The 27,070-nt window shown below is 39.2% G+C and overlaps 1 protein-coding gene across 4 annotated transcripts; it reads right to left on the bottom strand.

Moving 5' to 3' along the window:
* Positions 1 to 443: 443 nt before the first annotated feature.
* TAC1 (tachykinin precursor 1) lies at positions 444 to 9,793 on the bottom strand. Of its 4 annotated transcripts, XM_032643112.1 has the most exons (7): positions 9,533 to 9,790; positions 8,929 to 9,060; positions 7,778 to 7,874; positions 7,261 to 7,305; positions 6,710 to 6,733; positions 5,206 to 5,259; positions 746 to 1,349 (listed from the first exon to the last, which is right to left on the bottom strand). In XM_032643112.1, exons 2-7 carry the CDS (start codon positions 9,049 to 9,051, stop codon positions 1,300 to 1,302), a joined length of 393 nt encoding a protein of 130 aa, XP_032499003.1. In that variant the 5' UTR covers positions 9,052 to 9,060; positions 9,533 to 9,790; the 3' UTR covers positions 746 to 1,299. The 4 variants fall into 4 exon arrangements, with proteins under 4 accessions (XP_032499004.1, XP_032499005.1, XP_032499006.1 ...); XM_032643113.1 differs by lacking the exon at positions 7,261 to 7,305 and having other exon boundaries at positions 444 to 1,349; positions 9,533 to 9,601; XM_032643114.1 differs by lacking the exon at positions 5,206 to 5,259 and having other exon boundaries at positions 744 to 1,349; positions 9,533 to 9,793.
* Between the last annotated feature and the right edge of the window lie 17,277 nt (positions 9,794 to 27,070).

Below are 27,070 nucleotides of genomic sequence, written 5' to 3'. Positions count from 1 at the left end.
ACTCACAGTTTTATTTCACTGAGCAAGGCTTGTCCTGAGTTGTTTTACCACTTGTCAATATTTCACACTCTCTTATGCAATCAGAAGATGATTCCAAGGACACTTAGCAATGCTTCCTCTTAAATAAATACACAAGAGCTTCCCTCTGATTGCCCTGTATTTCTGATACACGTGCTACTGCTGGAGTGTTAAGGGCACTAGCAATTCACAGGCAGTCCTTAGATATGCAAGAAAGAGGCTCTTGTCTTTGTTATGGGGGTGATGGCATATTATCAGCTCTCTATCTTTCTGTATCATCCTCCAGTGACCTTTGTGAGAGTTTGGTTTGGTGTCTTGATTCTAGTGAGACTCAAACGCTGCTGCATTTATTCCTGGGCTTTAAACACTGCTGAAATGGTAGTGTGCTGATGTTTTGCACAACAAGGAAATAACCAGTGAAATGCATCTTTGAAATAGATTATCCTATGTGTAAAAGGGAATCATAAGCACATATAAACAGAATTGAGCCTTAACTGTTTTGGGGACCAGAATGTAATTGTTTTCTCCATGAATGATCCTGTGTCAAAAGTGTGTGTGTGAGAGAAACTGGGATTACATTCTGGTCATTTTCCTTAAGAAAGAGAGATTTAGTAGTTTTCTGTTTCAGTGTTTAGCAGCCAAAAACAGCTTGGAACATATTTCATCTACTAAAAGAAAGGTTGCTGATTTGACATAAATGTTAATGAAAGAATAAGACCCAATTCTCAAGATATTTTTTTCTTTTATTTAAAACGTAAACTATCACAACACATTGTACAATAAAATAAAGACCTTCGAATCACATTAAGACTTTTAAAACATCTCTATATAGTCACAAAAGATGAAACATGCTGCAGGGATACAAACACAGTTTGGTACCAAGCCTCAGTACACTTTCACCATGAAAACAAACGGAGAAGCACAGCCTATCTGTGAGTTTCCTTTCTTTAGTAGTAGCTGATGTGACTGCTGCCAACAAAGAGAAATGGTTTCTTTCTTTGGAGACTATATCTCTGATAGGCTTTTACAACTTCATTGAATACTGTGCTTTGTTGAGAAATTACCACTGACTTCTACTTCTGAGCGAGTTGTCATATTAGAATTACAACACGCTTTTACAACACATATTGGCACAATATGAAAAATAAATACTTTTTGAGTTTTCAACTCAAAACAACAATTATTATTAAATAAATAATTATTCCTCATAGCGCATGTCTCATTTTATCTTGCCTTGGCCATTGACACAAATGAAGCTCAATGAATAATACATTAGGTAGTTTATTTATGTCTTCTTTCATAATTCTGCATTGCACTCCTTTCATAAGCCACTGAGAACAAAGATAAGGTAAAGGGTTTGTTAAGAAGATTCACTGACACAGTTAAACAAAGTTCAAGGCATACAGAAATTTATTTTAAACTCATAATTACTCTTTTCACTCCATTGAAGTATTTCTAAGAGTCTTATTTGCACATCTTCCAATCGGGCCTGAGTCTTTATCCTGATTGGAAGTGATCTGTCCACAGAATTCTTAGTTATTTTGGTCATCCTCATAGACTTGGTGCCCCCAAAGTGTATTTCCACAGTATACTGCAACATTGATTCTCCACAGCTTTCTTAAGCAGTGGCGGACACCATGGTGATTTATAGAAAGGACAATGCCTAAAGTAAACAGGAATAGTAGGAGGATGAAAGCAAAATGTGGGACTTTTATTCTAGGACAGAGTCAACCAACTACAGGCCATGGACCAAATCCAGCCCACTATCTTTTCTTGTAAATAATGTTTTATTGGAACATGACCACACCCATTAATTTATGTATTGTCTATGCCTACTTTAACATTAAAATGGAAGACCTGAGTAGTTGCTACAGAGACTGCATGGCTCACATAGTCTAAAATGTTTACTATCTGGCTCTTTACAGAATAAGTTTGCTGATTTCTGGTATAAGGGTACCTAATGGTGTGAGGGTCTCTTCCTATTTGTGGATTCCTCCCAATGATACATTGTCCTTGAGACTAAAAACAATCTCATTGTCTATAAGTAGGGCAACTGAGTCATCTAAATACAACATAGTTTAACTTACCTCCTAGCACCCTAATGGCCTGTGAAAGATTAATCACTGCTTCCAAAGGTATTTAACATATAGCTAGCAAGTAACTTAAGTACTTTGACTATATGGACAGAAAAAAGTACCAAATTACATTATATTATATTATATTATATTATTAAATATAATTTCAGAGGGGTCTGCAGCCACAAAAGGGTAAGGATCAGATTGCTGTGATCAAAATACTTAAGTATGTATTTTCATCATTTTATCTAATACTTTATACACTTAGATTTACATTGTAGTCAAACTACTGTGCTTTTAAAAATTCAGTATGCATGTATAAAATACTGAATTTAAATAGAAATAGTAGAAAGAACTGTGAAAGACATGTAGGAATCATAGGTTCCACTTTAAACAATTTTCTCAGTGAGAAGGATATGATGAAAGAGTAGGTAGGTGAAGCCTCCAGTGTTATCACTTTCCCCTTTTACCACTGAGCAGGTTCTCATTAGCATCCAAGATTCCCTTAAGCGAGGTTAACAATAAGGAGAATGTTTTATGTCAATCATGCACACACTTCTGGGGTGGAATAGTCTGAGGCCCAATCTTGGCAGTTCTGAAGGAAAGAAACAGTCCATTTCTGACCCTGGTTTGTTTGTAGGAGGAGGAGGGTGATCAGCACAAGTTCAGTTCCTGACAAGCTTTCGGTAACATAATGTTGCTCCTCAGAGAAGGGAAGGGAATGCGAATGTAAACTAACCAAAGACATTAGTGATTGAGCTGAAATACAATGTTCTCTTAATTGGAAGCAGAGTTTCTTACCTGGTCCGTGAACCCTCTAAAACCATATGTAAATGTTTGTGTGTATGAGCTGATAAGGGTTTCTCTGGGAAGACACTTTCTAGATTACTCAGATTGTCAAAGGGGTCTGTGACTACAACAGGGTAAGGATCGGATGGCTGTAGAAGGTGTCTCTGATAACCCTGCTTCAACTGATTATATGAAAAGGTACCCGATTGGGTATAAATTACATGCTTGCCCATTTTTTCCTTTTATATTTTCTTAACTAAAATGGAGGAGCAAAGATTTAGTCATAAATTGACTCTGATTCATACAGTGATTCTATTTAATATTATCTATAATTATATTAAGTACATTTCATAGCATCTAATTTGTTCAAATTGCACATATCTATATTATTTGTAAAGTTAAGCATGTTCTGAAACCTTTTATCAATTCTGAAAATGGAAAGTTGTTGACTGGTGTGATTATCAAGAAAACCACAGGTATATAAGGGCTAGTGTACACTTCTGATACAAATAAAGCCAGTGTGGTTTAAACTTATATTCCTTTTCCAAAAGCTGGAAGATAATACATACTAACAAAACAACTTTAGTTTTTCATTAGGTACACTGGTAACTTCTTTAAAATTTAAACTTGAGAAGCCTCCAAATTACTGACGAAGAAATATAAATGTAGTGTCTAAATCTGGAAGGTAGAGAACCAATATAAATAGGAGGATACCTTGGACTTCCCTGGTGGTGCAGTGGTTAAGAATCCGCCTGCCAATGCACGGGACATAGGTTCGATCCCTGTTCCGCGAAGATATCACACGCCCAGGGGTTGACAGAACTACTGAGCCTGCGCTCTAGAGCCCTCAAACCACAACTACTGAAGCCCCGTGCGTCTAGAGCCTGTGCTCCGCAAAAAGAAAAGCCACCGCAATGAGAAGCCTGTGCACCGCAACGAAGAGTAACCCTGCTCACCGCAATTAGAGAAAGCCCGCGCGCTGCAACGAGGGCCCAATGCAGCCAAAAATAAAATGAAATTAAAAAAGAAATACTAGGATACCTCATTTTTGCATGACTTTTTCAGATTAATTAAGCCAGCATATCTTACTTACAGATTTTCAGGAAACCAGAAATATTCTAAATGGATAAGACAGGTGATGATTACTTTCTAATTAATTACACGATTAGTATTTTAATTCTAATTTCACTGAAGGTAAAATAAAGAGAATTTGAATAGTTTCAAATTAAAACTATGAACTATAAGGCCTGAATGAGCTTAACAAAATATCAGTTTCTATGAAAATGATACAGGGGTTATTTAACCTTAAAAATACTGTTATGGGGGCTCCCCTGGTGGCGCAGTGGTTGAGAGTCCGCCTGCCGATGCAGGGGACACGGGTTCGTGTCCCGGTCCGGGAAGATCCCACATGCCGCGGAGCGGCTGGGCCCGTGAGCCATGGCCGCTGAGCCTGCGCGTCCGGAGCCTGTGCTCCGCAACGGGAGAGGCCACGACAGTGAGAGGCCCGCGTACCGCAAAAAAAAAAAAAAAAAAAAAATTCTGTGATGAATGAGTTAAGAAATTAGAGTTTTCAGATATATGCATATGGAATTTACATAGAAGATAGAAATTAAGGACAAGAAAGGAAATATACAGGCTTTACATCAAGTGAAAGAGTTGTTCAGACTTAAACTGGGTTAGGAGGAGAATTGTGGCATTCCTTCTCTTTAAGGGTTTTATAGCCAGAACTGATTATAACCCTCCAGGATAATTTGATTGTGTTCGTTTTTGAAGGCATTGGAACAGACTATGTTACTCTCCTAGTCTTAAACATTCACCAGGAGGTTTAGAGTTTGAGCTTCTATAATATCATTAAGAGCAAGTGATTTGTAAAAATGGATTTGTTTGTTTTTATTTATTTATTTTTGTGTTGGAAGACTGTCAGATTTAACCTTTTGTAAGACTTTCCAATTACCTTGGTAACAAGTAAAATTATCGGTCTTATCTCCCCCATCCCCCATCCCCCTTAGTTCAGTAAGGTTAAATGTGGCTTATTGAACAGATGTAAGGGAAAGGGTATTAGACTAGCCCAAAGATTCAGGTTAGGTAATGATTAGATGCGGCAGACACTGGGAGTTTGAGAAGGATAGATTGATATTGTGGTGATATTAGCTCAATCATCTATAAATCCATTCTTGGATTTATTTATTGCAATTAGATTTTTTCAACATAAATACTAATTTTAGTTTTATTATTCCTGTTTAATACTTTGAAAAGAATGCCTTAGAGAAAATAGAAGTAGATTTAAGGTACTGTTTATTTGCAGTCATGGTTTTATACATACCAGAATTTAAAGCTCTTTTGCCCATTAGTCCAACAAAGGAATCTGTTTTATGCCCTGGAAAAATACATTTAGGGGTATTTTAATATGTATATCTCTGAGGAAATAAACTGTTATAACTAGTACCAAGAAAAAGCAAGCTTCTAAATATATGCCTATATAATAAATATATAATTATTTCAAGTTTTGGTGAGCCTGAAGAAATAAAGATTCCTAGTAAGTCTTATAAATGACACTAAATAAAAATAATACAGTGAAAGCACTTTTCTCAATTCTATATCTAAATATTAGCAAGTACACTTTATTCTTATTCATATTGTATTTTATCTGTTTATATACAAATATTTTAAATATTGCTATTTGAGCTAGCTTTGATGTTTAGGGAGTCAATTTCACATTTGTGTGACAGAAACATCAAAGCTTATTTCCTCATATTACTGAATATGTTGTATTTCTCAGGAAACTGAAGCTTAGTTAAATCAGATTCCTATACCTGAAGATTATAAACTTCTAAAGTTCACTAGTGCTATTTTATTGGATTTTAAAAAATATTTCTTTTGGAAAAAGTACGTTAGTTTTGACATTAATAAAGTACATTTATTTTCATTACATGGAATTTTGCTATATATAATTCCCTTGAAAGTCAAGTCCTGAGAAAGTAAATATGAATAAGATATATTTATTTTCAAAGATGAAGCCTTTGGAAAGGATTATTATTTTAACTCTAGTGGGAGGATGTCTCTTGGTTTATACTATATTAGCTAAGAACATGGCTGCTATCTTAGTGTGGCCTCTACTCTGCTTCCAGTGAATCAAAATCCAAGTTGGAGTAAGTGAGTGGACCTTGGGATAAGTGAGTGTGATTAAGATGGACCCCTGGTACTTTCTACAACTTTATCTATATTTACCTTTAGTATGGATTCTCAGACATTCACTCCATCCTCTTAATTGGCTGCTGGATTACTCTAATAAATGATCATCATGGAATCCAGCATACTAAAATGAACTAGGAGATGCCTATAACTGCTTGGATTTTTGTTTTTGCTTTTGTTTTTTTCAGTGGAAGTGGTGGGGTGGGGATGAGGGGAGAGGAATGTGTGGTGGATTTTTACCCCTAGGATTGAAATTCTTATCTTAAACTAACAATTGACAGGTGTTAAAGGATTCCTTCCTCCCTCCCTCCCTTCTTTCCTTCCTTCCTTCCTTCCTCTCCTTCCTTTCTTTATTTATTATCTCAGTTTCTGTGGGTCAGGAATTCAGCAACAGTTCAGCTGGGAGTTAAAGGATTTTTAATATAATGCATCCTTTTGGTAAGTATGATATGTTTAAACAACAGAGCTTTAAACATTCATGTTCTGGATGTAATATGAGTCTGCTCCATTCTTAAATTGTGTTAATTAAAAATATTAAGTTCTACATTACAACAGAAAATAAGTTGTTATGTAAAGTGGAATTCAATCTAATTTACATTTGCATATGATAAATGTCAAAATAATTTGGAACTTACTTTTATGAGAGAGCTGGCCATGTCCTATAGAAAGAAAAATAAAATTAACAAACACAATAGATTTGTTTTAAAGGAGCTATATCTTTTAAACAGAATTATAAAATAGATTTTTAAAATAATGCAACATTTCCCATTCATGTACTATCCTGAGGAATATAGCAGAATCATAAATGCTATCCAAATTATTAATAATAAAAACAAAATATTTTAAACAAAAGGAATACTTTTAAGTGATTTATGTGGGCCACAGATTCAAACTCAGGTCTGTGAGACTCCTGAGGCCTGAACTGACTGGCCGTACCACCTCTCTTGTTTTCTTATAAGAGATACATCTTCAAGGCCAGTCGGCTTTGATGCTTGAGAGAGAGAGAGAGAGAGCGAGAGAGAGAGAGAGAGAGAGAGAGAGAGAGAGAGAGAGAGAGAGAGAGCGCAAACCCATCTCTTTACTCAATAGTCAACCAAGAATCTGTATTTCAGCCCACAAAAGACATTCTCCATTTTCATACATGTGCTTTCACAAGAGTAAAATAAAGATTTATAGAAATGTTTACCATAAAGAGCCTGTAACAGGGCCACCTGTTTTTCAATTGAGGAATCTGACAAGAGACGAATTGACATTAACTGTTTACACATTCCACTGATGGTGTGAGAATTCAAGAAAAGGAAATATTTCTATCATGAGACACTGGCAGCTAAATCTAATCTAACCCCAGTGGTCTAAAGTCAGTTTTCCACATGGACTGAGAACATTCTGATATCCCCTGGAGGCCCCGTACCTTCCTGTTCTTTGTCAGTTTGGATCCTTAGTCAAGGAAGCAATTAGCTTAAGGTTGGTTCCTGTTCTTGGTGGTTTGGACCGATCTCTCCCTCCCTCCGTGGTATGTGTGTGTTAGCGGGGTGAGGGCCAGAGTCGCGCTCCGGGAGGTATACCCATTTTAGGGTGGAAATCTCTGCTCATAGATCAAGAGAGACTGCGTGCTCTGAGCATGAGCTAGGATTCCGGGATGGGAGTGGCGGGGTGGGGGCGGTGCCCAGAGAGACAGAGAGGGTGATGGCTGCCCATCTCACCAGCATCCCGTTTGCCCATTAATCCGAAGAACTGCTGAGGCTTGGGTCTGCGGGCGATTCTCTGCAGAAGATGCTCAAAGGGCTCGGGCAGCTCCTCCTAGAGGACAGACGCACCGACAGGGGCGTGTAGGCAACCAGTGCAAGGCGCCGGCAAACTAGAGTCATTCTGGTGGTGCGCTCCAGCCTGGGGCAAATCTTGGAGGTGGGGACAGGCCAAGCCAGGGTTGGGGAACCAGCTCCGAGGCGTGAGGAGGCCGGGCCTCCGCACACCTGGGCGTTGCCTCTCTCCACTCCTCCCCGCCCAATTCGTGTCCGGCGCCGCCGCCTCCCCGAAGCCTAGCCCTAACCAGTTAGCTGGAGACTCGTCGTCTCCAAGCCCTGCTCGCTTTCCCCTCTTTCCTCCCATCCCGGGGACCCTCACTCATCTGCCGCTCAGCTACCGGACTCTGTTCATCTCTAGCTCGGACTTTGGAGGCTTCTCACCGCCCTAAATGCGCACAGGTGTGTGTGGGGGAATGGCGGGAGGAGGGTAGGGAAGGTGACAGCCCTTTACAAGCAACTAACAGTGCGCGACTTTCACTGTTCCGGCGGGGCGCGCTCCCTTGCGCGAATAGCCTGCGAGCAATCTAAAGGAAAACTTGCGGCTACGTCTCCAGGTCCGTAAAGTAAAAGTCATGGCAGGAAGTTAGCCTCCTACCCACCTGCGACCCTCCAAGCCCTCAGCACCTCGCCACTTGCCCCCGCTTTTGCCTGCGTCGGGCGCGCACTCCTCTGCCCCTGCCCCAGCATTTCCAAATGCCAGGTCCTTGCAGCTGGACCTGAGTCTCCGAAATCCGCGTTACCAGGGGATGAAACCTTGTGAGGTTTCCAGTCTTGTGAGGATTCCGGGATCACCTGGGAGGGTATTATTCCTCCAGAGAGTTCCCGAGACCCGACGATGCAGCCCTCGGGAGGAAACTTGGTTCTTGGATGCAAAATCTCGTGTGGGACCCAGGGGATGGCGTTCCTCTACATCCCTCCCGGCGCGCCTCCACCGCCTCTGGTTGCGGTCCCGGTGCCCGCTAGGGTAACTAGGATGCTATCGCGGGGGGTAAGTGACACCTCCTAAGCCCATGAAGAACGGCGCGGGCCATCTTGGGACCGAGTCTCACCTTGATCTGGTCTCTGTCGGACCAGTCAGACCAATAATTCAGATCATCGTTGGCTCCAATTTCTTCTGCAAACAGTTGAGTGGAGGCGAGAAAAAAGACTGCCAAGGCCACGAGGATTTTCATTTCGGATTTCTGGGAAGAGTGGGGAGAAGAGGCAGAGGAGGGAAAAATATATAGATGTACTGGGGGTTTCTATCCAAGAGTTGAGACAGCAGAATTTTCGATCCCACAACGGAACTCAAGGTCGATTGAAACAAGATAAAACGCCTAAGGGCTAAAGTCCTGTCGGTACCCTTTAGGAAAGAGAATCAAGCCCTAAAGTTTCTCAAATCCTATTCTTCCTAGATCCCAGCTCCCCCAGCCCCCAACCCACCAATCCACACCTTCAAGCCAGGAGGCTGTGCGGGTGGAAGACAAAGAGGGACAAGGCACTTGGGATACCCGTCTCGCCGCCGTCTCCCTGCCGTCTCCCCGCAGTCCCCCCGCGGTCCCTCAGCTCTCTCCCCGCAGTCCTTCGCTGCAGCGGCCCATCCAGCCCTGCTAGACACCGCCTCGGAGCGGTGCGCGGTGCGGAAAGCCCACCCAGCAGGGCGCAGGCACTTACTGCGGCTGACCAGCCCTTGGGGTTCCTCGGCGGGTCGGAGCGCTCGCTGGGCGCTCGGCACTCTCTGTCGCAGCAGCTCGTGCTTTTGCCTGCTGGCTGCAGCGCGGTATTTATCCCAGGTTCGCTGAGCCTCGAGACCCACGTGACACGCTCCCCACGCGACTTTCTGCTCAATATTTAATTAGCCGCCTCCTCTCCTTTCGCTTGCGTCTGATTGAGAGTTTCCGAGACGGCAATCCGTCGGTGCGCATAACATCTGGACCCAATTGGGTTCCAAATGACGCAATTATAGGAAAATCGAGATCTCGCCATCCAATCCGCAGCGGCCTGTCTTCTTCCGTTTGCAGATCTGACGCCCCCTCCCCTCTTTTTCTTCAGAATGGGGTTCCATGACACCTGAGATTACTCATCAAAATTGAACAAAGTGACTCATTCCTCAGACTTAGGCAACTTTTAAGTCCCTTGAGAGGGTAAGTTGCGCTTCCAAGGATGGCCAAATAACTTCGGGTATTAAGATATTGTTGTCGAAAATCAGAAAGAGATAAGAAAGGAGAACTTCAAATGGGGGGGGTAGGGAGACATTTCCCCCCTATTTCCATCTGCAGAGTGTCAAGTGTTTCTGAGATATATCAATAGCATCTTTCTAAGAGCAGAACATCTTTCTCCCAAATTAGCTAGAATACTGGCGTTTCTTCAGTAATACGAAAGGATTTTTCAGTCCCATAGGATTTCAGACGATGGCAGCAGAATTATTTTACGTTTTGGAGACAGGGGAATTTAAACCTGGCATTGCACGTAGAACTTTTATATCAGTGCCATTCTAGGATATCTTTTGTTCCAAGCTAGCTAGCTACATGGTGGAGCAGGGGTACGTTTTCGCTTCTCTCCTACCATTTCTCACTGAAGACTAAGAAACGCGCCAGAGGTGTACAGGATCCTTCCTGGTTGTCACTAAAGGACTCTTAAGATCCTTCATAGATTTCTCCTCTATATGAAAGTAAGTGTAGCGAAGATGTTAATTGGGCAGTCATTATCAATATGAAACTATTTGACAAATAACATCTGTATAGATATCACAGCTTTCCATGAGCCCATGGTTTGCCCTGCAGACTAAATGACTGTTGTATCTGGGGTGGAGTTGTTTTCTCCTCTTTCCTTAGTAAGAACTATGCTTTCCGGTTAATTCTGATGTTCTTAGTATAGTGCATAAAGGAAATAATTTATTGCAATTCATATAAACCAGTATTTTTTCTTCTAATACTTGTTGTTCTTTCTTAAATAACCCTGACTTTTGAAATTCCCATGGGTCTATCTCATTTCTTTAGGCCTAGCCTCACAATGCAAGGCGTTATATTCTTTGTTTTTATATGGGAAATTATAAACATATACAAAAGTAGAGAGAATCATCCACTTGAAACGATTTGCAAGTTTCACTTACAAACCCTTCCTATTTCCCCACCACTCAGATTATTTCAAAGCAAATCTCAGACATAATTTCAACTGTAAATATTTCAGCATGTTTATAGAAAGGATAAAAAATAAAAACAGAACGATGCTGTTGTTCCACCTAAAAACAACATAAAATAATTCCTTACATTAATATCCAGTCAGCGTTCAAATATTCCTCATTGGTTCGTAAGCCCCACCCCCATACAGTTTACTAGTTGAAATCAGAATTGTAATGAAGTTCATAAATTGCAATTGGTTTGTATACCTCTTAAATCCTCCCTAATCTATAGTTCTCTCTCTCTCTCTCTCTCTCTCTCTCTCTCTCTCTCTCTCTCTCTCTCTATGAATAAAACTGCTCAATAAACTGTACTATGTTCTGGAGTTTGCTGATTACACCTAGTGGTTTCTTCTAACTTGTTCCTCTGTTCTATTTCCGATTACTTGGTAGTTGTATCTAGAAGTTTAATCACATGTTGGTTCGGTTTTTCTGACAAAGTTACTTTGCATGTGTTGTTAGGAAGCACGTGATAGCTGGTTGTTTCTCCTTTTGAGAGTTAGCAGCTGTTGCTGATCATTTTAGATCCATTGACTTATTAGTACTTTCAAAATAGTGTTATTATGATTTTATCATTTATTTTTTTATTTATTAGCTGGCCTATTCCTTCCATATAAAGAGAAAAATTTTTTCTCAACAACTATGTAGTTATTCTAAGACATGACTAACCTAGGAAAGATGGGATAAGTGCTTGATTAATTCCCTTTACCAATTTAAAAAATGGGTTGGTAAATTAATACATTCAAATATGCCCCCACCCCATTTAGGATTATTATGACTTCATGGATTTAAACAAAATTGAAGTATCTCATTTCTTCAAAGAAAGATAGAATCAGGCCTCCTTCTGATCGGTGCTCAGATTATCCCATTTCTTGGCCAGAAGAAGAAAGGTGACCAGAAAGTGACTTTTCAAATTGACTCCTGAGATATCTGATATGCCTTAAATAGGCTTTAAGGGCTTTCTTGATTTTGGTAAGACAAGATATTCTAGGTTTAATTTGCGTATTTCCTGCCTCAAACCTGCAATTTGTATTTAAGGAGCTCTTGTTTCTTTTGAATCAGAAATGATAATTAGACACCATAATCTGGGTATTATGGGTGCACACTACTACAGAGTTCTTCATTGTTTCAAGACTTTTTCAATGAATAGAGCTGAAAATGTGTGTATGTGTGTGTTTAAAATCATGAATATATCGTGACAACTTTCTGTTCAAATCAGGATACTATAGGGTCTTTCTCTAACCTCTTCTATTTTGCATCTTCTCTTCAATGCCAGAATATCAGTTCCCACTGACATCAACATTGTTACTCATTTGCTTTATCCCAATGCACAATGCCAACATGATCAACAATATGATTATTAGAAACAGACTAAGGGCTTTTTTTTGCATTTTAAAAAAATCTTTAAGATATATCACACAAGGTATGTTCAGTCAAGTTACTATGTTTTAAAGTCATTTAAAAAGTTCTCTATATGGTTATGCTATCAACTATAATACACATAGGTTCATTTGCTCACTTTGCTTTTGAGTTTTAGGAATTGCTTTTATTAGAATTATATAAAACACATAGTTCCAAACTCAAATATTTGAAACATAATGTATTCAAAGAAGCATACTTTCAATCCCTGTCCCACTATCCTCTTCCTTCTAGTAACTATCTCTTTTAGGTTTAGTTTATCCTTTTATTATTATTTTATTTTTGTTGTTATTATATTTTAAGCAAATATGTATTCGTATCCCTCTCCACCTTGTAAAATTCCATACCCAAAGTAGGGCATTTTAGACTAATTTATTTTCTTAGTTGCTGATGTGGTTTATGAAGTAACAATAAAGACAGCTATTTCACAAATTCTTCCCTGCTAGCTCAATGTAACCAGGTGCATAACTCTGTTCAGATGCTATATGTTGTAAATGTGCCACAGTACATAAAACAAAGGCTGTTTTATAGAACTGAGTCATAAACAACGAGATAAAAAATTGATCAGGGGCTTCCCTGGTGGCGCAGTGGTTGAGAATCCGCCTGCCGATGCAGGGGGACACGGGTTCATGCCCCGGTCTGGGAAGATCCCACATGCCATGGAGCAGCTGGGCCCGTGAGCCATGGCCACTGAGCCTGCGCGTCCGGAGCCTGTGCTCCGCAGCGGGAGAGGCCACAACAGTGAGAGGCCTGCGTACCGCAAAAAAAAAAAATTGATCAAAGAAAACGTTTCCCACTTTTCCCATGTCATTTGTCAATTGCTAACTTAGCGCTCCTAGTAAGGTCATGCACTTACTGACGCTCTTTCTCCTTGAACATTGCAGGGTTTGGACAACTTATATTCTTTATTTCTTTTATTGGGGATATTTCTATTCTTTATTTGTTTTGTTTCCCAAAACATCGAATTTATGAAAATATACGTATCAGTAAAATACATATGTATGAGAAGTAGAATGGTGAAAAAGTAAATAGTTAATAAATCATATTTTATGTTTGTAGATTAAAAACATGCAAGAAAGCACAAAGAAAAAATACTATCATCCATTTTCTCATAACCCAGAATAAACCACAGTTAACATCTTGATATATTGCCTACAATTTTTAAAGAGAAAAAAAAAAACCTGATATTTTTCTTTTTGTAAAACAAGACCTACTCTTTATAAAAAATAAAGCAATGCAGAAAAATACAATAATGTATTTTTTAAAAAATTACCACAAACTCAGAAATTGCCACCCCTAACATTATTTTGAATATAGTTCTATGCATATTATATGTTGAAGACTATAGCAATAGTCACAGATAAATAAAAGTTATGAAAGTAGGATGAGATCCTAGGAAGTATTTTTAATAAAAGATGGTTGCTTATATTTTATTTGACTTTAGTAGAAGAAAAACAAAATAAAAGTGAAAAATGTTTCTTTACCACAAGATACTTTTTCCATAAAATAACCCATTAATGTTATAAAAGAAGATTTGGAAATAAACATTAAGAGACTAGTATGTAACAGTTTAAAAAATAGATGTTTGGAGAGTATCTACTTATCTCCTGTTTTGAAAGATGAGGACATTAGCACTCAAACTTCCTCCCATCTTCCTTACTCCCCACCTCCCAATTTTTATAGTTATATTATTATTTTAACATTATTCAGGTTTATAACATTCACAATTATTTTTGCTACTGTACTTTCATTAGTTGTCTTCTATTCATTCTATATTTAAACAGATTTGTGTTCACCACCAGTCCCTCTAATCTAGCTTCGCCATTCTCAAGTTTATTTTCAATCATCTTATTTGGGTGGATGTTACTGTCAAGCAAATTTTTCTTCCTCGAGAAGAAATCATACATATTGCATTCCCTGAGTTCTTTCGTGCTAGTGAATGTCTCTCAGTGTTCTTATGCTTGAATGACATCTTAAGTAGTTATAATATTTAAAAATTAAATTTCATTTTTTCTCAGCCCTTTATGGACACTGCTTCATTGTCTTGCAGAATTGAGTGTTGTAGAGAATTCTGAGGTGGGATCATTTTTCCCCCTGCTTGGATGTGATTTGCTGTTTTGCTTCAATATCTGAGGAATTCTTTCTTTATCCTTGATGTTCAAGATTTCAATTAGGATATGTTTTGTTGGGCCTCTCACATCTAATTTTCTTAGTGGGTCATGACTGTTTTTGTTTTGCAGATAATTCTCTCTCTTCCTTTTGGGGAAATTCTACTGTATTATGTCTTTGTAATATCTTTTAAATGGAAATTCCACTTCAAAAATATTATGGTCTTTTTCTTTGGGTCTTAATATATTTTATTTTATATATATATATATACTATTGTAACATGTATATCTAATGTCTATAATATTCTACCAAGTTGCTTTAATTCTTTGCCCTTTTCATCCACATTCACTTAGATTATCTTACCTTTTCCTCTTTGCGTAGTAATTGACTTTTGTGTCAGTAATTCACCTTGCTGTATCTAAATTACTTACTATTTCCATAATCATGTTGCATAGTCCCCAATTTGTCCACGTAGATTAGTAATTTCCTTTTTCATCTCATTTAATTGCTTTATTATTTTATTGGTATAATTTTATTTTATTGAACTTATGTTCTTCTTAAGATGTTCTTGGTGTGAAGTAACTGAGGGAGTTTCCTTCTGTTTCCTGAGTTATGTTTCCTTCAAGTTCAGTGCTAAAATGCATGAGTTTTGAGCAAGTGCTACCAATTTTAATACAGGCTTAGCCACTTGCTAGCCATATACTCTCTGCCTCAATTTTCTAATCCATCAAATGGGATAAAAAATAGTACTTACCTCATAAGATTGATGTGGGGGTGAAATGAGTAAATACATGTAAAGTGTAAAGAACAGTGCTTAGCACATGCAATGTGCTATTATTATTCTAGGTGGCTGTGTGTGTGTGTGTGTGTGTGTGTGTGTGTATGGTTAATTTTATGTGTCACCTTGGCTAGGCTATGTTGCCTAGTTGTTTGGTCAAACACCATTCTAGATGTTGCCATGAAGGTATTTTTTTTTTAAGATGTGATTAATATTTGAATCAGTAAACTTTGGGTAAAGCCATTATTCTACATTATGTGGGTGGGCTTCATCCAATCAGTTGAAGGTTTTAAGAGAAAAAGACTGAGATTCCCTGAGGAAGAAGGAATTCTGCCTCCAGACTGCTTTTGGACTCAAGACATCAACTTCTTGCTGAATTTCCAACCTGCCAGGCTGCCCTGTGGATTTCAGATTTGCCAGCCCCCATAATTGTGTGAGCTAATTCCTTAAATCCTTTAACTGATTCCTTAAAAACCCAATCTCTCCCTCTCTTTCCTTCTCCACACACATGCACACATACACACATACATATCCTATTGGTTCTGTTTCTCTGGAGAATCCTAAACAGTGTGTAATATATTTGCACAGTTTCTGGACCATTCTCTCCATCTAGATGTTGCTTGGGTGGCTCTGGGCATGACTGTTTGACTCTATTTCTATAATACTGGAGATTTTTTTTCCCTCTGAGGACTAGGAATTTTGCCTTCTGTTCACTCTTAGCCTGAGGGAATGACAGGGGAGGGGGAACTTGGATGAGGTGTGATACAGACTGAATACTTAGTCTCTGCTCTTTCCCCTGAGATTTTGGTGCAGTGTCTTGTTCCATGTCAATTCCCTGATTGGAGGGTCTGTTCCTTTCTGGCGAGCAACCCCATTGGACTTTGAGTTCTGTATGCCTGACAGCTTCCCTCCACTTCCCTGAGCGTCAGCTCTATTCTATTCCCTGGTGTCACCAGTTTCTCTCAGCCACTTGTATCCTTTATGTTTTGGAAGAAAATAATCATCTGCTCACTCAGTTTTCTTCTCTCCATGTATAGCATCATTGAGAATTCTCAGAATTTTATCAATTCACAAATCTTTTGGAAGGTGATGGCAAAGTTAGGGAGACTGGGGTCGTGTGGAGTCAAGCAGTGATGGGCCTGTCTCTCTGCTTTGCTCCAGAATTTTCTGCTTCTTTCATTGGCTACAGGTTCTTGAAGATTAGTGCTTTAATTAGATTGTGACTCTTGTTTGGTGGTTGATGGTAGATTTTAATTTTCTTCCTGGAATTAACAATTTTTACTTTATTTTGTAGGTGTTGTAGAAGGCCTAGAATAGTACCATGTTCATGTTATCTGACTAGTAAATATTTGTAGAATTGTTGGATATCATCTATATCACATGGATGCATTCGTTCTTTACTGTTTTGTTGTCCCAGACTCCCTAACTTTAGAAAATCCTCTGGAGCACTGCTGTAGCTGCAAATATGACAGTGGAAGAATATGTTATCTGCAGGGTAAAGTTCCTTCTCTCTTCCCTGGCACACTGGCTTACCTTTTACATGTTATTTACCTGGGAAATCTCACTGCTATGATCACTTCTTTTTTTCTTGTTGCCTCATGGAAATTCTAACATGCTTTATTGACTTTTTAAGCACACTCATGTCAATCACTCTTTGAAATCCTTCCAGACTCCATTATTACCAGGCTCTGAGTTATTGAGCATTTGCCACTGCATGGAAAGAGACGCCACTCAGAGGCAAAGGTAGAATTACAAGTTTCTGTAGCACCTGAGGTACACCAGAGGGGATTTTAAGCAGTTCTGCTCAAAATCAGGTAATATAATCATGGTTTCATCAGGTAATACTAATCCCTTGCATCTAAATCTAATTACTTCCTTCTGTGTTTCATGATGCTGCTTCTTCAAGCGTTTAGTTGTTGTGTTGCTGTCCCTTTGTCCAGAGAGCCACTTCTTATGAGAAACTGATTTGAGTTCCTGGTATAGTAAAGTCAGAAGTGGCACACTACTAGAAAAAGGATACAGTATTTCAACCCTCCAACCTTCTGCACATGCCACAAAAAGAATTAAATCAATAAACATTTATTTAATGTTTGCTATTTTCTAAGCAAGTATGGTGTTGGGAATGCAGAGCTGAATGAGTCACACTTTTTGCTCCAGCAGGGCTCAAGAAAGTCAGAGGGGCAGGACATGTAATAGATGCTATAACAGAAGAGTGAGCATTGTATTAAGGGAGCATGGAATGAGATTTCCCTAGATGGGAGGGAGTAGGATAGAAGGCATTCCAGGGAGAGGGAACAGCTTAAGCAAAGGCAGAGAGGTAAGGGTATGCAATGGATATTCACTGGAAGATCAGAACCAAGGTGGCAAATGTTGCGGGGGGTGGGGGGTGGTAGTCGAGGATCGGGAGGGGTAAAACAAGATGAAGTCAACTGACATTAACTTCTTGTTCAGTCTAAACATCAGCAAATCCTGTTAGCAAACAAAGGTAACTTGCTCTCGAAGAAGAGCAAAGCTCACAGCTGTTGTTTTTCACCTCATAAACTCCTAGTCACTAGTGGTTCTTGAATCAAAAGATTAGATGTTTGGTGATTTTTTGAACTACTTACATATAATCAAGGATAACAGTTTTTAAACATATTTAACAAATGTGTTTTCCTTCCATTGCTTCTGGGTGCAATTGAAAAATTCACATTGTATATACTTGCCAAAAGACTGAAGATAATCTCTTTATTCAACACGACTCTGCAGTGTTAAAATAATAAACCAGACTAATAAGTCTACTGAACATACTCCTAATCAGTTATCAGTTTTACTAAACTGGATCCTTAAAGGTCAAAAATTCAATGAAAATTAGGGGTAGCCAACCCAACTGTCTTAACAAAATGGCCAGTTTGTAACACGGCATAGAAACAGTGTTAAAAAGCAGGAAATAAATCATTCTGAACTAGATTGATAGTGAGAACGTGCACATCAGATTCACTGGGCACCCTAAAACAGGAAAGTGCATTTTTCAATGCCAAACTGAGAAACCCAGTTGTGAAGCCATACTTTATTCCCTTCATCCCCTAGGCAGTAGTTTAATAGTTAATGTATCAGACAATTGATTTTGAACTCTGAAAAGCCCTCCCTGATTACCCCAGTCCCGGGAAGACCTTGCCATTTGGCAGCTATGGCCACTCTCCTGCACTGCTTCCATTAATGTCTCTACCAAATGGGTTTTGAACTCAGGCTATCTGGTTCCAGGGTCCATGCTGCTAGCTCTTACCACCATATTGTCTGGGCTGCTGTAGAGTTGATGTCATTTATGTGCTGAGGGTTTGGGTGGGGGATGTCTAAGGGAAGCACTAATCATGTATTCCTATTTTCTATACTTCACTTTTGAATCAAATCAAGTCACTGTAAAACTCATCTGGATTTCGTTGCTTCTAATTTTTGTAAAAATACTATCACAGGTCTATAGTATAACATATTCTATTTAATTGGGTGTTTAGATATAAAATGTAAGTTTTTGATTTAAGAAATTGCTAATGAGGAGTATATATGTTTTGATCAAATAGCTCTTATGGCATAGTTCATTGTGTGTTTAATGTTCCTTTTGTAAAAGACTGTGAGATTTATTTCTTTTATTATTTGGTGTATCTTCTCTGGAAAACTGGTATGTCTCCTTATATCAGATAGGAGTTATTTTATCCAATATTTTCACCTCTTTCCCCTTGTTTTTCTTCTGCTTTATTTATCTCAGCTGTCAGAGAACTTAGAGCTAGTTTTCGATTTGGGGGCTCAGTTTTATTAACTTCTAGTCTAGTCTAATTACTCAACATTTCTCTTTAAAACTTGGCTTTCGTCTTATGTTTTAATGTTTAAAATTAGTTTATATCATTAATTTATTATAAATAGCTTCAAATTTTATGTATATATACATAGACATACATATATATATACATATATATGTATATATATATATATAAAACCAAAAGACCTGTTAGGTTTACATTTCTTATCATTTCCAATACTAATAACCCTGGGCCAACTCTTCATTATCTCTTTTCTATATGATTTCAATAATTTCTTAACAATGTTCCCTGACTCCTGACATATCGCTCTCTAATCTGTCCAACAGGACACAGTTTATAGGAGAACTCTGATGATATTATTTTGTTCTACAAAACTCTTCAGTAATTTCCTCTTTTTCACAAAGACAATTACAATCTCCTTAACTCACTTCTTAAGATTCCCTAATATGCATTCAACCTAACTTTTTAGGCTTTTCTCCCTCTAGTTTTCCTCTTTTTTAATTTTTAAAAAAATTTTAAAATTTATTTTTGGCTGTGTTGGGTTTTCGTTGCTGCACGCAGGCTTTCTCTAGTTGTGGCGAGCGGGGGCTACTCTTGGTTGTGGTGCACGAGCTTCTCATTGTGGTGGCTTCTCTTGTTGCAGAGTGTGGGCTGTAGGTGCACAGGCTTCAGTAGTTGTGGCACACGGGCTCAGTAGTTGTGGCCTGTGGGCTCTAGAGCACAGGTTCAGTAGTTGTGGCGCACGGGCTCAGTAGTTGTGGCCTGTGGGCTCTAGAGCACAGGTTCAGTAGTTGTGGTGCACGGGCTTAGTTGCTCCGTGGCATGTGGGATCCTCCCGGACCAGTGCTCGAACCCGCGTCCTCGTGTCCTCTGCATTGGCAGGAGGATTCTCAACCACTGTGCCACCAGGGAAGTCCTCTAGTCTTCCTCTTTGAAATTTTTAATTTAGCCCAACTTGACTACCTGTGGTCTACCCAGTTGTTCCAGCCAGAAACTTCAAAGTTAATTTTCTCCTTTCTTTCATCTCTGCTTCCCACCACCCCCCACCCCGCCCTCACCCAATCCAATTCATCAGTTAGGATCCTCACCTTTTTTTTTTTTTGGCCACGCCAGGCAAGTCCTCCTCTTCCCATTTTTGTTGCCACCTTGTGAGTCCAGAACAACTTCAATTGTCTTCCAAACCACTCTCCACAAAGGAATTACAATGAGCTTTTAAAACACAAAGAGCACCTTGTTACCACCCTGCTTAAAACTCGAAGTGGCTTAAATAAGATCTGTAACCCTGGCCTTCAAAGCCATGCATGATCTGGCCCATGCTTACCTCTTCATGCTCACTTCCTGCCCCTCTCCTCCAATTTACTCTACTTTAGCCTATCAGTGTCCTATCAGTCCCTTGAACACAGCAGTCCCAGTCCACAGTCTTTGCCCAGGTCCTATATCTGGCTAGAGCAGGAGCTGGCAAACTAGTCTATGGGCCAAATTTGGTTCACTGCCTGCTTTTGTCAATAAAGTTGTATAGGAGCACAGTCAATGCAGATTGGGTTAGGTATTGTCAATGTCTGCTTTCATGCTCCAGTAGCAGTGTTGAGTAATTGTAACAGAGAACAAGTGGCCCCCAAAACGTGAAATATTTATTCTTTGTCCCATTATAAAATGTTTGTTGACCTCCAGGCTAAAATATTCATGCCCCTTCTCCTTGCAGAGCTAGTCTTTTCTCATTGTACTGTTCTCAGGTCAAATGTCTCTACCTCAGAAAGACTTTCCTGATCACCATATCTAAGCAGGTTACTTCCTGAATTTTCTATCATTGTACCAAATTTGTGATTCCATTACATTCACCACAAGTTGTGTTTAACTATTGTTTGTTGACCTGTGACTATATTTTTAATTGAAATATACATTTCTTAAGGGCAGGGAACATGTCAGTTTTGTTCTTCACTTTATACTCAGTTCCTGAAATAATACCCGATCATAGCAGGTAATAAATGTTATCTGAACAAATGAGTGAACCTGTCCTATGTCCCACCTCCAATTTAAAAAATAAGTTCCCTTTTGCTTGGTGAATATTTTGAGATCTTTTAAGCAGCCCCTTTCCCAGTTTATCTTTCACTGAGAATGCTCTTCCTGTGTACTGCCCTTATGGGGCCCTCTTTGTAGTTTAATCTGCTCTCATGGGTGGGATCAGGCAATAGTCCTTAAGTCTTTATTTTGTCTTGAGGTGTTGTGACAATGCATTTACCTGAGGAGAATAACGTGGAGGTCCAGAGAAACACTTCCCTTATTAAATAGTTACATCAAAATGAAAATAGAGAAACTGTTGCAAAAAAGGAAAACTATGAAGAATCATTAGTCAAAGCCATGTGGTAAGATCCAACCATATCTGCTTAGAGATAATTTTCTTATTAAAAAGTACGGGGGCTGCCCTGGTGGCGCAGTGGTTGAGAGTCCGCCTGCCAATGCAGGGGACACGGGTTCGTGCCCCGGTCCGGGAAGATCCCACATGCCACGGAGCGGCTGGGCCCGTGAGCCATGGCCGCTGAGCCTGCGCGTCCAGAGCCTGTGCTCTGCAATGGGAGAGGCCACAACAGTGAGAGGCCCTCATACTGCAAAAAAAAAAAAAAAAAAAAAGTACAGAAACGTCTAATCTTTAAAACCTTAAGAAATTCATGTATAAATAGATACCCTAGTATATGTAAATTACCTAATATAATATGTCCTTAGTAGTGAAACTCCATCATCTGTATTGCTTGAGCTTCGATCATAGCATTAAGATAGGAAAAGAAATAAACTTTACCATTGATTACAAATTTTATCAGAACAGTTTCACAGGAAGACTCCAGAGATGTTTTATTGCTCTGTAATCATATGTCCTTATTTACAGTGATAGTTTTGATGTGTTAAGAACCATGCATAAGGCTAATTCATTAATTAATTGGTGGGAAAATCTTAGAGCCAAGCTCCGTGTTGTTTTTAGTAGATTTGTCTGAAAGGAATGATGAGTAAGGAACACATGAAGGACAGTATCCCAAGATATCCTGGTGAAGTAACTGGTGAAAACTTCAATAAAAAGGGGAACTGAGAGACAGAGAGGCATGGTTAACATTTTTAGTGAGAAAGAGTTTTGCCCGAGACCTTGGGTCTGGTTCAAAAGCTGAGAGAAACCCTGGGAGACTTTACTAAACTTTGACAATGATTTTCATAGCCTGGAACAGAACTTAAAAGAAATCATAAGCTCTTGTCTGAGCAAATATCTAGCACTATATGGCTGTCATCATCTGTGAAGTTTAAGGGAAATCTGAAGCCACTAATGCCTAAACCATGGAGAGGTCTGATATTTCATCCTCAGTGCTTACTCTATAAACAGAAAGTAAAAAGGCCAGCAGCCTTCTACTCTGCTTGTCTTATACTGGCCATGAGTCATTGTTAGTGATATGTAAAAATCGGTCATAAAGCTATCCCAGTAACAGAGTTATCCTGGATATAATTACTTGGATTAAGAATTAAATATAAAATAATAATTTATTATTCTACATCTCTGCCAGTCACAAGAAGAATCAATAGAATTATGGGTAAATGGATTTTTAATTATAAGGAAGTAACTTAACTAGAGGTCCAGTGATTTATCTTCCTTTTTTATAGCCAACCGAATTCAAGAGATTTGGGACTGATTCTTCCAAAAGTAGCAAATAGCATTACCAGTAACTAGGAATTCAGAGAAACCTTTAAAAATTTATTGCCAGTCTCTTTTCCATTTACTTCATTTTGGATTCCCCATCGTCTTTCTAGGGTAAGTTATCAGTTAGAAGAAGCTTCGTGAAAGGAAAGGAAGTCCAGTTATTTCTTATTTTAAAAATTTGTTCCAGTGGCAGGCTGCAACTTTGTTCTACCAACATTTCTTTTTTTAAAAAATTAATTAATTTTTAGCTGCGTTGGGTCTTTGTTGCTGAGCGCAGGCTTTTCTCTAGTTGCGGCGAGCAGGGGCTACTCTTCGACTTCTCATTGTGGTGGCTTCTCTTGTTGCGGAGCATGGGCTTCAGTAGTTGTGGCACGTAGGCTCATTAGTTGTGGCTCACAGGCTCTAGAGCGCAGGCTCAGTAGTTGTGGAGCATGGGCTTAGTTGCTCCGTGGCATGTGGGATCTTCCCGGACCAGGGCTCGAACCTGTATCCCCTGCGTGGGCAGGCAGATTCTTAACCACTGTGCCACCAGGGAAGTCCCTACCAACATTTCTTTAGAATATGCTAAGCATACAAAAGAAAAATAATTTCAATTACTGCATCCATTCTAGTGTAATGGGATTTTGCTACTTTAATCTATACAGTGCATAGCTGTTTTAAAACGTTGAGATTCATAGGTGATTACACGAACTTAGAATCATTTAGAGGCTATAAGAACATAGATAATGGAATGAAATGCAGATATTGCAGTAAGATGGACCTGGTTTATTGTCTGTTTTTTATTGTATGCTAGCTGTTTGACCTTAAGCATAAAACTTAGACATCTTATTCTGTATGTGTGTGTGTGTTTGTGTTTAATATTTCTACATCATAAGGTTTCTGTGATGACAACATGAAATCACATTGTAAAACACATAGCATAGTACCTGGGAACTGGTAGACAGTAAATTGCAATCATGGTTATATCATTATTACTCTAAATGTAGACTTTGAGTGTTCCAGGGGAAATGCAATATTCACTGAGAGACATATCTTGGTATGGAGAGTATTTCCAGGGAGCAGTTAGCTCTGTATACGTAAGTGAAATTAGCTTACTCAACACTTAGTTTCTGTAGATGAAACCATAGCCAATGTATCTTTACTTTTCTTATTAGGTATCTAAGCTTGCAGCACTGGCCTGTATTTTATGAATGCAGGCTTCCTGAGTTTAGAGATCAGAATTAAGGCACAACTCACTTTAAACAAACTGGGATATAAGATAACCTTGAGAGTGAGATGAAAGATTTGTTTTAATTTTAGATTCTTGTATTTACAGAAAGATCCATGATGGGTGTTTTAGTTCAAGCTGCTGTAACAGAACACCACAGACTAGGTGCCTTGTCAACAACAAAAATACATTTCTCATAGTTCTGGAGCCTGGGAAGTTTAAGATCAAGGTGCCTGCAGATTCAATATCTGGTGAGGGCCCCTTTCTTTGTTCATAGACTATCTTCTCACTCTGTCCTTAGAGGTAGAATGAATGAAGAACTTTCTGGGGTCTTTTTCATAGGACACATTTCACATTTGGGTTAGGATTTCAACATATGAATTTTGGCGGGACACGGTCTGTAACAATGGAATTTTAGAATTGAAAGATACCTTAGCAATCATCTTGCCAAACACTTTTTTCAGGTGATGAAACAGACAAACAAAAACATGTTTCTAAGATCATATAGTCAGTTATCAGCTGAATCAGGATTAGAACTCAGGACTCCTGACTTCCGATCAGCTCTTCCTGTGCCTGGCTCTGCTTAATTTAGGACAATTTCCTAGGAGGTGTGAATTGTCCAGGTTAGCAGGCTTTTCCAAATGTTTAAAATATGCCTCTATTTACAAAAATTGATTCTTGTTATACTTTTGGGGAACATTGACACTGGTGGTGAGGAGGAATGGGTGAGGCAGCATGAACCACCTACACCCCCAGACATATTGAAAATGACTACTGCTCAGGCTTCAGATAACTGCTGGGTTCCTGGGATGCCACAAGGGAGTAGGTGTGTTGTGTATATACCTTTGGCAAGAGGTGCATTTCTTGAGAAAATAGAGAAGTTTTCCCATAGTGTGTGCAAGAAGAATCCTCTTCCCATTAACAACACAAAATCTTCAGTAAATTCTCACTTCTCATTATTGCATTTGGACCTATTTTTGGTGGTGTGTGTGTGTCGGGGGGGGTGTTATATGTTAAAGTGTCTAATCCTTCATCAAGACGAGCACAAGGCAACAATAGCAACTGCTCAAAGAGGCTGGGGCCATATAAGCTTATAAAGAATAGTGAGAATAAGGATAGTTATTTTTTATCCAGTGCTTACCAAGTGCCATATTTGTGCTAAGCGCCTTATTTCATTTCATTATTGCAGTAACTCTCTAATGTGAATACTATTATTATCTGTCTTATTGACAAGGCAACTGAGGCTTTGAGAGATTAATTTGATCTAAGCTCAGAAACAGAGTAGATGCATTCAAGATCATTTTATGCTCTCCAAGGCATCGTCTTCCCAGACTCTGGAACTACAGCAAAACCTGTACTGTTCATTGTCAGTAATGATGTCTCTCTGCATCAGCATTAGCTCTCATCTCAGAGGGATGCTGAAGCGTAAAGTAGTGATGCACGATGTGAAGCTAGGTGGTTTGACTTTATTTTTCTTCATGTTTGAAAACCTTTTATTTGCATATTTTAAAAATGGTGCATTCGAAAACTAAAATCATCTGAAGAACAACAAAAAAAATGGCACTCTGATGAAACTGCATTTTACAGCCTGCCAGACACCTTAAACCAGCTTAATTTTCACTGAAGATTCACCTTGGTTCAACCCAACAGTTTCATCATCAACATCCAAGTACTTTTTCTTCCCTGCCAGCCAGCCAGACCTGCCTGGGAGAGACAGCCCTTCTCTGTCGGTAGTTCTGTCGTTAGTTCTTGATTCTTTGCTGTGAAAAAGAGCAACATAGTCATTTAAATCTGATCCAACCCCTGCATCTCACAAACTTAAACAGCTAAGAGAAGTAAAATAAAAGGACAATGCTTGTGGAATGAACAGTGCCTATCGGTGGCACACCTCACTAGCATTCACCTGTTTCCTTCTCCAGTTTGATCTTTTCTTTTGAAGACAGTAGAGTTTTCTCTTACACTCTGCCTTTAACAACTTTGGCTTATCGAATTCCTCAATCTCAGCTATATCGGGTTTGTCAGACGTGGTTGCAGAGAAAGTGGAGTGAAGCAGGCAAGCCAGCAGAGTCCAGTTTGTGAGTCTTCCCTGACTTTTTTTTTTTTTTTTTTTTTGCGTTACGCGGGCCTCTCACTGTTGTGGCCTCTCCCGTTGCGGAGCACAGGCTTCGGACGCGCAGGCCCAGCGGCCGCGGCTCACGGGCGCAGCCGCTCTGCGGCACGTGGGATCCTCCCGGACCGGGGCACGAACCCGTGTCCCCTGCATCGGCAGGCGGACTCTCGACCACTGCGGCACCAGGGAAGCCCTTGCCTGACTTTTAAGCAGTTGCTGTTCAGCTGAACAATTGGAGAGAATAGATGTAAACAATTTTTGGCAGTTTAAGACAGCTATATTTACTGCCTTCCTTACTATTAAGTACTGACTCTGTTCGTGGGAAAGCAGGTAGGTGTAGCTATAGGATTACCTCAGGTTTTTTTGCTGTTGTTGTTTATTTTTTCTTAACTATTGCACATCTCTTCACCTTCAAATTCACAGTTGGAGTTTTAAACCAACTGATAGTCATAAAGTCAAGAGTATGTACTCTTGTTCTCACCCGGGAGTATGACTAATGGAAACATAGCTAACAAGTTGTCCTCACAGCCAAGCCTCAGCAGCCTACTTGATTTGTTCCCAGTTGGACAGGCAGAAGAAATAGAGGAAGGGTTATAATGGCGGCATTAAATTCTAACCTTCTGGGCTTAGATTGGGATCTATTGTCTCTGACAAAGGTTTATAAAGTTAGTAATTATTAAAACCAAAATAAACCTCTAAATAGCCTTTTCTGTAAAAGGAAAAAACATCTTGGGGCACTGAAAATCCCGCATGAAATGAAGATATTTTTCTTAAAAAGAGCAAGCAATAAGGCCTTTAAACTCTATGCTAAACCAAAGAAAAGAACAAGAAAAGAAATGTTATCTTAATGATTGGTCTGCATTGGAAAATATATACATAATCATAATCATGTAAACTTAAAAAAAAATTTTAACTTCTAGAACAGTGTATTGACAGAATAC

This window comes from Phocoena sinus, chromosome 9 (assembly GCF_008692025.1).
Source record: "Phocoena sinus isolate mPhoSin1 chromosome 9, mPhoSin1.pri, whole genome shotgun sequence".
NCBI lineage: Eukaryota > Metazoa > Chordata > Mammalia > Artiodactyla > Phocoenidae > Phocoena > Phocoena sinus.
The sequence above is the reverse complement of the archived record's forward strand: the minus strand, read 5'-3'. Positions and strand labels throughout refer to the sequence as shown.